The following is a 10,539-nucleotide window of genomic DNA, read 5'->3' as shown; positions in this document are numbered from 1 at the left end:
GTCTCGAAACAAAAACAAAAACAAAAAACAAGAAAAGCAAAAAGAGAAGAATATCCGAATCTAGTATTCAGGTGCACAGAGGGTGAAGAATTGTAGTTCAGATAGAGAAGAAACCCTGTGCCTTCCACATTGACCTCTGCTCTTCCTCTGTTTAACCATCCTCGAGGCTTGCACTGACTTATGTCCTTTCGGATGCATTTCCTTCCTAGAGGAGAAATGGTTGTCCCTTCAGATCCTTACAATATGTTGTCCATCCTTTTTGAAGATCCAAGTCACTTCTACCTTGAATTAGGATAATGGCTGTCTACAGATGAGTGGGATCTGGTCCCAGCTTTTGAGGAGCACCCAGTCAGGTAGAGAAACAGAGCTGGACACCAACTAGGGGGAGGGTACCCAGAAAACGGACAGAGACATTGATGATTGTCATCAATTTTATTAAATGTATTTTCCTTTCTCCTTACAAACCCCAAACCACCGTCCTACTGCAGCAGGAGTTTTCGGTTTTGCCTGTATGTACAAGCCCTGTATGTACAGAGAGAAAAAGCCTGTAGGTTACAATGATAATTTCAGGCTCCTCCAGATCAAGAGACCCATAACTTCCCCACCCCCCCATAACTTCCCTCCAATCTTTAGCCTGATTTGGCTCATCCAGTGACATCGTGGGTGTCTGGGCAGATTTTCAGGGTTCTCTGCCAATAGGAGTTGGTGAGGAGAGGGGAAAGAAAAGTTGGGACCAGGGGTGATGGTAAAATGTGGGATCAGAAAGAGTCTAAAAAGACAAGAGGAGACACAGGCAGAAATGGCGAGAGAGCCAGTAGAGACAGGGAGGAAGCAGGGTAGAGTGGGTTTCGCTGTGTCCCCAAAAGATATACCCAAGTCCCAACTCCTAGTACCTGGGAACGTGACCTTAATTGGAAACACGGTCTTTGCAGATGTAATTAAGGTGACATGAGATTTAGGATGGGCCCTACTTCTAAAGACAAGTGTCCTTAGAAGAGAAAGGAGAGGGGGATTTGAGATGGACACACAGGAAACCAAGCCATGTGAAGACAGAGGCAGGGATTAGAAGGAAGCCAAGGAATGCCAAGCACTGCCAGCCGCCGCCCGCAGCTAGGACACAGGCACAGGGTGGTTTCACTCTCAGAGGCTCTGGAAGGAACCAACCCTGCCCACCCCTTGATTTCACACTTCTGTTTTCAGAACCCAGAGAATGCACTGCTTTTGTTTTAAGTCACCCAATTTGTGGTGATGTCACAGCAGCAATAGGAAACAAATACACAGGGAGATAGACAAGTGAGGAGAGAGTCAGAGTTGGAAGAGAGGCCGAGCAAGTGCATAGTGAGAGCTGGCCCACGCAGAGCACTCCCCATGTGCTAAGTGCTATTAAGAGCGTTCACTGGCTGGGCAAGGTGGCTCCCTCATGTAATCCCAGCACTTTGGGAGGACTAGGCGGGTGGATCACCTGAGGTGAGGAGTTCGAGACCAGCCTGGCCAACATGGTGAAACCCCGTCTCAACTGAAAATACAAAAATTAGCTGGGTGTGGTGGTGGGTGCCTGTAGTCCCAGCTACTCAGGAGGCTGAGGCAGGAGAATCGCTTGAACCTGGGAGGTGGAGGTTGCAGTGAGCCAAGGTTGCAAGATCATGTCACTCACTCCAGCCTGGGTGACAGAGCAAGACTCTGTCTCAAGAAAAAAAAAAAAAGAGCGTTCACTGATTCAGTGCTCACCGCACCCCCCGGGGGAGGTGCTGGCATTACACCCTTTTTGCATATGAAGAAACTGAGGTGTTAGGGAAAGTAGGTTAATGGGGCACTTGGAGGAGGCAGAGAGAGAGATGGAAATTGAGGTGGAGAGGGCAAGAGAGGGGCTGAAGAAGGGATTCGGGGCAGGACAGAAGCAGAAAGAGGCAGGGAGATATGCTTAGAAGGGGAGAGGAAGATGAAGGCCACTTCTTCCTTAGGCGCAGGGCCTGAGGTCCATGGAAATATTTTCACTATCTTTGAAAGCCAGAAGAAGATAAATGAATATAACAACAGTAATTATGATGATGAATAGAACATAATGAGGCCCAGGAGCCTGTGGCAGGAGAATCGCTCGAACCCGGGATGCGGAGGTTGCAGTGAGCTGAGATCATGCCACTGCACTCCAGCCTGGGCAACAGAGTGAGACTCCATCTCAAAAAAAAAGAACATAATGAGGCCAACTTGGATGATATTTGTCTTTCTACGGATGCATCCACAAAATATGACTTTTAGGGGTTTTGGTTTGCTTTTAATGTAAGAAGAGGCCCACAAAGGCAAAAGTGCTGAGGACCCGGGGAAGTTGTAATGTGGCCCAGAGGTGGAGAAAAGGGAAAATGAGAAAGAGACAGAAATACAGGTGAGAGAGAGGTATGGGGGGGCAGGGGGCGGGAGGGAGAAGAGGGAAGAGAGACGGAGAGAGAGAAAGACAGACAGAGACTAAAGTGACTGAAGAGATTTCCAAAGTACACAGTGACCCATCCGGGGAGTTGCCATTTTTTAGGGGCCCAGTGGGTCACACGGGGGACTGAGGAGGGGGCAAGGATGACTCACGAGACCACGATGACCACGAAGAAAAAGACAGCCAGAGACACAGAAATGAGGGTGCCCAACAGAGCTTGGTTCCTCGGGTGTTTGCCGTCCCTCTGGTACTGCAGGGCCACGCGGGGTTGCCTGTCAACTGCGGCGGGTGGGAAAACAGCCCCGACCTCCAAGTCACCGCCCCTCCTTAGCCTCGCATCCATCCGACCTGTTCATTCAGCAGCCTGGGGCAGGGGTGGGGGGTGGGGGCGCTCTCTCAATCAGGGATAATTTTGTCCCTCAAGGAACATTCGGAAATGTCTGGAGACATTTTTGATTGTCATAATGGGGAGGGAGATGCTACTGGCCTCTGATGGGTAGACGCTAGGGATGCTGCTAAACATCCTTCAATAACCAGGACAGCCCCCGAAACAAAGAATGGCCCATCCGGCTCCAAATCTCAACAGTGCTGAGGTTGAGAAACCCAGTCTAACCCCGGGCACCAGGAAAATGTGGGCTCCATGAGGGCAGGAACTACACCTGTCTCCCCTTCCACCGTTCCTCAGTTTGGGGCATCGTAGGGTGCTCAAAATATTTGTTGTCCCTAAATACCAGCCAAAGGAAGCAAACAGGCAAATCCAAAAGTGGGACACTCCCTAGGACACACTCCCTTCTTTTTCAATGCCAATGTCATGGAAGAAAAAAAAAAACTGATAAGAGAAACCGTTCTAGGCTGGGTGCAGTGGCTCATGCCTGTAATCCCAGCACTTTGGGAGACCGAGGTGGGCAAGTCACTTGAGCCCAGGAGTTTGAGACTAACATGGCAAGACCCAGTCTCTAAAAAAAACAAAAACAAACAAACAAAGTACTGTTCTAGATTTTAAAAAGAAGTGAAAAGCCCAACAATGGAATGATATAAGAAGTCCTTTCATTGGACCCTGCCTGGTTTGAACAAATCAACTGTGAAAAATATTCTGGGGACAATTATGGAAGTTGACAGTGGGATCTGGAATTATTTGACATTGAGGAATCGTTGCTAGGTTTGATGGGCATGGAAACAACATCGTGACTACTTAGGAAAATGTCATTATTTTTAGAGGTACTGCTATGTATAGGGCATGGTGTCTGTGTCTGTGATTTCTTTTTTTTTTTTTTTTTTGAATGGAAACTCACTTTTATTTGATACAACTAAAATATAATTGAAATGAAAACAAGTTCAAATCATTGAAAGGATTAATTTCTAATTATAGTATTTATATAATCAAAGTTTCCTAACCCTAATTAAGAAAGAAGTGTTTATGTGTTTGGTAATATTTGGTTTATAGTCTGTGATTTCTTTTAAGATACCGTGGCAAAGAATAAAATAGGTAAAGTAAATATGGAAGAATGTTAATCATTAATGTAATTTGGGCCGGGCGCGGTGGCTCACACCTGTAATCCCAGCACATTGGGAGGCCGAGGTGGGTGGATCACAAGGTCAGGAGTTCAAGACCAGCCTGGCCAAGATGATGAAACCCCATTCTACTAAAAATACAAAAGTTAGCTGGGCACAGTGGTGAGCACCTGTAATCCCAGCTACTCAGGAGGCTGAGGCAGAAAAATCGCTTGAATCCAGGAGGTGGAGGTTGCAGTGAACTGAGATCATGCCATTGTGCTCCAGCCTGGGTGACAGAGTCAGACTCCATCTCAAAAACAAAAACAAAAACACCCATAATTTGATAGTAAGTGCTACTTTTGAGATTATGATCAGAGAGGCCTGTATGAGAAGGGACCTTTGAGACCTGAATGAAGTGAGGGAGTGATGGGAACAGTGTGACACAGAGAGGGAACAGCATGTGAAAAGATCCAGCATGATTATTCAATCTGCATAGATATATGTGGGTTCATTGTACTATTCTTTCTGCTATGAGAATATATTTTTTAAAGTTGGGCGTGGTGGCTCACACCTGTAATCCCAGCACTTTGGGAGGCTGAGGTGGGTGGATCACGAGGTCAGGAGTCTCAAGACCAGACTGGCTGACATAGTGAAACCCCGTCTGTACTAAAAATACAAAAATTAGCCAGGTGCAGTGGCGGGCGCCTATAATCCCAGCCACTTGGGAGACTCAGTCAGGAGAATCGCTTGAACCCGGGAGGTGGAGGTTGCAGTGAGCCGAGATGGTGCCACTGCACTCCAGCCTGGGTGACAGAGCAAGATTCTGCCTCAGAAAAGGAAAACAGAAACAAAAACAAAAGTTAGCTGGACGGCGTGGTGCGCACCTGGAGTCCCAGCTTCTTGGGAGGCAGAGGCAGGAGAATCACTTGAACCCAGGTGGCAGAGGTTGCAGTGAGCCAAGATGGCACTATTGCACTCCAGCCCGGGTGAGACTCAGTCTCAAAAAAAAAACAAAAACAAACAAACAAACAAACAAAATATATATATATATATATATATATATATATATATATATATATATGTTTTTTAGGTTTCCGAATGAATAAATGAATAAGTGAATTCAGTATATCCTTCCAAATCCCCTGGGTACAGCAAGGGCTAAGAATAAAATGTTTTTTTAGCATCTGCCATTCTGGTGCTAGGGGCATTCTAAAGCTCCAGAGGAGTCTTTCTATGTAACAGATGGAGGAAAGTGAATTTCAGAATACAGAAGCAACTTCTGGGTCACACTCTAAGCAAATGGTAAGGGCAGGATTCGAGGCTGCATGTGGGAGACTGGAAACCCATATCTAGTGGGTCATGGTTGTCTTAACCACTTGCATGCCTGTCCCCTGTCTTCCCCGACCTCCAGAAGCTTACCAAAGCAGTGCTTTTTGTGGATACACTTGGGACTGATCCTCTGGCAATGTAAACAGTCCAACACCTCTTCTTTTAGCAAGCCTAGGCAAGGGGAAAGGGAGCAGTAAGGGCAGATATCAGAGGACCAGCAAGGGTGGGAAGGAAGAAGAGAACGAGGAGTTGAGGTCCCTTGGGTTGCCTAAATTTCATAGGTCCCACTGCACAGCAGACGAACTGAGCAAAATGCACAGACAGTTCACTTACAAAATAATTTTTATATAATCATTGAAGAGTTAAATTTAGTTGCAGCCGTTCAGTAGATTAAACATCCTGCTGTGGACATTTAATTAAATGTTTTTTAATTCTGAGTTTGCACTTTTCTAATTTGGAGCCTCCTTTGCAGACACTGGTGAGATGTTTTCTCTTTGGGTGCCTGGCCTCCTCCTCTGCTGGCGTACACAGGAGGACTACATTTCCCAGGGTGCCTTTCAGGAAATTGCGACCATGTGACCTAGTCCTGGCCAATGGCAAGTGAGCAGAATCATGTGCCTCTCTTCCAGGTTTGGCTATAAAATTCCCAGGGTGATTCCCATTTGCTTTCCCGTTTGAAGCTTACTTAGAAGCTCCCGTGTGTGTGCAGCCTGGATCCCTGAGTCACCACCTGGAAGTGCCACTCAACTTTCAGTGGAATTTGGGTGAGAGAAAAACAAACCTTTGTTATGTTAAACCACTAAGATGTGAGGGTTTGTTTGTTACTACAACGTAGCTTAGCTCACTGTGACTTACATACCTTCGAAACACTGTTTTGCAGGTAGTCCTTATTTTCACAAGCGTTTAAGAAGCAAATCTCCCTAGTACCATGGCTTTGGGGTGAGGGAACCACCAAATAGAGTAAGGAATGGTAGTAGGACTTGATTTGGGGGGACAGGGTGAAGCAGGTTAGGAGAATAGAGAAGGGAGAGATAGACAGTTCAGAACTCACGGCAAATATTGGCGTCGCAGGCTGCAAGATAAAAGAGCTGAGGTGAGTTAAATTGGGATGACAACTTGAAAATTTAATTGGGAAGGGATCAGAAGATGGGGTAAGGGGCGAGGCTGGGAAAGGAGAGAAGGGAAGATTGGGGAGACATGAAGAAGGCTGAGCTATAGGGAGGTGAAAGAGTTTGGGAGAATAAGTGGGAAAAGGGGATCAAGAGATAAGGGATAAGGGGAGAGGGGATTGGTGGAGAGACATGCTGCACCTTTTAATTCATATGATCTTAAAACTTTCTTGAGTTCCTGGATCGCATTTGCCCTAAGGGTCACCAGCTCTTCCAGCAGAGGCTCATCTGAGGAGAGAAGGAGATCTCTGTGGGGCAGGAGGCACCCAGAAAGCCCACCCCGCTACCTGCAGCTTCCAGGAGAAGAGATGAGGAAGCTCCTCTTCATTTATAAGGGGCAACCAAGACCAGGATGACTAAGGGTCTGCTGGGCAAATCTGTGGCCAGGGAGATCCTGCATCTAACTTCTGATTCACTGTGGGGCCTAGGCAAAACCACCCTTCCTTGGCCTCACTTTCCTCATCTGGTAAGTGGACTTGATCTCTCTTCTCCTCCTTCTCTTCCTCCTCCTCCTCCCCTTTTCCTTCCTTCTCCTCCCCCTCCCCTTCCCCCTCCTCCTCCTTTTTCCTCCTCCCCTCCTCCTCCTCCCCTCCTCCTCCTCCCTTCCTCCTCCTTCTCCTTCTCCTCCTCTTCCTTCTCTTCTTCTTCCTTCTTCCTTCCTTCTTCCTCCTCCTCCTTCTCTTCCTCCTCCTCCTCCTTCTTCTTCTTCTCTTCTTTCTTCAACATGCAGTCTCACTCTGTTGCCCATCTCAGCTCACTGCAACCTCTACCTCCCAAATTCAAGCGATTCTACTGCCTCAGCCTCCTGAGTAGCTGGTATTACAGGCACATACCACTATGGCCAGCGAATTTTTTGTCTTTTTAGTAAAGATGGGGTTTCACCAACTCCTGACCTCAGTGCTGGGATTATAGGCACTGGGATTATAGGCATGAGCCACCGTGGCTGGCCTTCTCTTCCTTTTGTGTCTACATTCACTCCTTCATGATTTCAATCCACATGGCTTTATATATTACCTAGACTTGCACTGTCCAGTGTGGCGGCCACTAGCCACATGTAGTTACCGAACAGCTGAAATGGGCTAGTCTGAATTTAGATGTGCTATAGGTATAAAATGTACACTGGATTTTAAAGACGTGCAGAAACCTGTAAAATATCTTGGCAATTCCTATGTGGATTGCATATTGAAATGGTGATTTTTATATATAGGGTTAACTAAAATATATTATCAAAATTAATTTCACCCGCTTCTGTTTACCTTTTTAAATATGTGGCTACTAGACTTTTTTTTTTTTTTTTTTTTGAGACAGAATCTCACTCTTGTCACCCAGGCTGGAGTGCAGTGGTGCCATCTCTGCTCACTGCAACCTCCACGTCCTGGGTTCAAGCAATTCTCCTGCCTCAGCCTCCCGAATAGCTGGGACTACAGGCACATGCCACCACGCCCAGCTAATTTTGTATTTTTAGTAGAGACAGGGTTTCACCATGTTGGCCAGGCTGTTCTCAAATTCCTGACCCCATGATCCACTGGCCGGCCTCGGCTTCCCAAAGTACTGGGATTACAGGCGTGAGCCACCGCACCCGGCCGACATCTTTCCTTTTCTTACATCCCAGTGCCATTTGTCAGCATGACTGGCAACAAATCCTATTTGTTGGTTCAATATTCAAAGCATCCATTCCCTTCCCTTAACTCCAATATTTCATCTTCCACAGAGACAGCATCGCCCCCTCACTCCGCTCCGGCCTCCTTGGATGTTCTGTGAATATGCCGTAGTCCCAGCTCCAGGATTCCGCCAGCTATTCTTCATGCCTGCACCCTTCTACCCCCAGACCCCCTCATGGCTGCCTCCCTTCCCCTTCACGTCTTTTCTCACATGCTCCTTTTTCAGGGACATCTTTCTTGAATGCCCTACCTCAAGCCGCAATCCCCACCCCTCCTCACAGCACTCGCTATTCCGTGGTCCCCGCTTTATTTTTATTTCTCCGTAGCATTTCCCCCCATTTGACTTATTGTGCAATACAGGATTAACTGAGCAGGCCTGGGTTGTCCAAACCCTGCACATCCCCCCCACCACCAAAAATATATATATATGTGTGTGTGTGTGTGTGTGTGTGTGTGTGTATGTGTATGTATGTGTATATATATATATATATATATATATATATATATTTGGCTCTTGCCTGGCTCCTGGAAGGTAACCTCTATGTCCTTGGAATATCCTGACTTAAGAGTTCTTGGTTTGGCTGGGCACGGTGGCTCACACCTGTAATCCCAGCACTTTGGGAGGCCGAGGTGGGAGGATTACCTGAGGTCATGAGTTCGAGACCAGCCTGGCCAACATGGTGAAACCCTGTCTCTACTAAAAATACAAAAATTAGCTAGGTGTGGTGGTGAGTGCCTGTAATCCCAGCTACTCGGGAGGCTGAGGCAGGAGAATCGCTTGAACCTGGGAGGCAGAGGCTGCAGTGAGCCAAGATCACGCCAGTACACTTCAGCCTGGGTGACAGAGTGAGACTCGGTCTAAAGAAAAGAGTATATTGGTTTATGGCCAGGTGCAGTGGCTTACGCCTATAATCCCAGCACTTTGGGAGGCTGAGGCAGGAGGATTTATTGAGGCCAGGAGTTTGAGACCAGCCTGGGCAATATAATGAGACCCTGTCTCTACAAAAAATTAAAAATTAGAAAATTAGCCAGGTGTGGTGGCACACACCTGTGGTCTCAGCTACTCTGGAGGCTGAGGCCGGTGGAATGCTGGAGACCTGGAGGTCGAGGCTGCAGTGAGCTGTGATGGTGCCACTGCACTCCAGCCAGGGCAACAGTGAGACCCCATCTCTTAAAAAAAAAAAAAAAAAAAAAAAAAAGGCTACATGACATGCATGTTTGTTCTTTTTTTTTTTTTTTTTTTTTTTTTTTTTTTTTTGAGACGGAGTTTCGCTCTTGATACCCAGGCTGGAGTGCAATGGCGCGATCTCGGCTCACCGCAACCTCCGCCTCCTGGGTTCAGGCAATTCTCCTGCCTCAGCCTCCTGAGTAGCTGGGATTACAGGCACGCACCACCGTGCCCAGCTAATTTTTTGTATTAGTAGAGACGGGGTTTCACCATGTTGACCAGGATGGTCTCGATCTCTTGACCTCGTGATCCACCCGCCTCGGCCTCCCAAAGTGCTGGGATTACAGGCTTGAGCCACCGCGCCCGGCCTGTTCTTATTTTTATATTCAAGGGAGGTGGGGCCGAGCAGTGGAAAGGGGAGGGGTGCTGGAGAAGGCGTCCCCTCCTCTCTCCTACCTTTCAGAGAGTTACCCATTAAGTCCTGCGTTTGGTTCTTGACAAAGGACGCCACAGGGTCCAGTTGATTCCTCTCTGAGGGAGAGGGGAGAGGGGAGAGGACACTCCAGTGGGCCCCCAGAGAGCCGTGACCCCGCCCCCTCCAGGCCTGGCCCCTCCCCCTCCAGGCCTGGACCCTCCCCTCTTGGGGGCGTGGTCCCCAGCATCCCTCGCCCACCCCGCCGCCCAACTTCTCCCAGCACGCACCCACTTTCCCCACAAACACATTCAGCGCGTAGTCCCGGAAGAAAGGCCCCTCCATGCCCAGCAGCACGGCCTCGGCGCGGGCCTGCAGCTGCTCCAACTGGAAGCGACTGGGGATGAGGGCGGAGCGCAGGTGACTCAGGGCCTCCAGCACCGAGGGTTCGCACTGCAGGCAGCCCCAGCCTCCCGGGGCGCCCAGGCCCGAGAGCAGCAGCAGAGTCAAGGCCAGAGGCATGGCGGGGGCCCTTGTGACGTAACAGAGGGAGCCCGGCCAGCCCCGCCCCCCAGGCGAGGGCGGGTCAGGAGGCTCAGGGAGCATCAGGGTGTTACAGGCACGTGTTTGCCGAACACCTACTATGTGCCAGGCATGGTTCTAGGACCTAGAGAGAGAGTCAAGAAAAAACAGAAAGCATGTCCTCTACCCCTCTTGGAACTTACTAATTCTTCTTAAATTTATTCATTCAAAACATATTGGTTTTTTTGTTTGTTTTGAGACAGAGTTTTGCTCTGTCTCCCAGGCTGGAGTGCAGTGGTGCGATCCTGGGTCACTGAAAGCTCTACTGCCCAAGTTCAAGCTATTTTCATGCCTCAGCCTAC

General features: G+C 48.3%; 1 protein-coding gene across 2 annotated transcripts; it reads right to left on the bottom strand.

Annotated features, from left to right (window-relative positions):
* Positions 1 to 420: 420 nt before the first annotated feature.
* Positions 421 to 10,263, bottom strand: IZUMO2 (IZUMO family member 2). Of its 2 annotated transcripts, XM_064380672.1 has the most exons (9): positions 9,946 to 10,263; positions 9,700 to 9,774; positions 6,556 to 6,642; positions 6,297 to 6,317; positions 5,336 to 5,416; positions 2,575 to 2,701; positions 2,136 to 2,175; positions 1,556 to 1,645; positions 421 to 522 (listed from the first exon to the last, which is right to left on the bottom strand). In XM_064380672.1, exons 1-8 carry the CDS (start codon positions 10,259 to 10,261, stop codon positions 1,568 to 1,570), a joined length of 825 nt encoding a protein of 274 aa, XP_064236742.1. In that variant the 5' UTR covers positions 10,262 to 10,263; the 3' UTR covers positions 421 to 522; positions 1,556 to 1,567. The 2 variants fall into 2 exon arrangements, with proteins under 2 accessions (XP_064236742.1, XP_012316673.2); XM_012461250.2 differs by lacking the exons at positions 1,556 to 1,645; positions 2,136 to 2,175.
* Positions 10,264 to 10,539: the final 276 nt, after the last annotated feature.

Source organism: Aotus nancymaae, unplaced genomic scaffold (genome assembly GCF_030222135.1).
Source record: "Aotus nancymaae isolate 86718 unplaced genomic scaffold, 86718_ANA_hifiasm-v0.15.2.pri h1tg000028l, whole genome shotgun sequence".
NCBI lineage: Eukaryota > Metazoa > Chordata > Mammalia > Primates > Aotidae > Aotus > Aotus nancymaae.
The sequence above is the reverse complement of the archived record's forward strand: the minus strand, read 5'-3'. Positions and strand labels throughout refer to the sequence as shown.

Excerpts from the sequence above, each read along its gene's own strand:
- IZUMO2 (XM_064380672.1), bottom strand. The coding sequence starts at position 10,261 with ATGCTCCCTGAGCCTCCTGACCCGCCCTCGCCTGGGGGGCGGGGCTGG. Across the intron at positions 9,775-9,945 it reads TGTGTTTGTGGGGAAAGTGG|AGAGGAATCAACTGGACCCT; the intron begins GTGCGTGCTGGG and ends CCTCTCCCTCAG. Across the intron at positions 5,417-6,296 it reads CTGCGACGCCAATATTTGCC|GCTTGCTAAAAGAAGAGGTG; the intron begins GTGAGTTCTGAA and ends CCCCTTGCCTAG.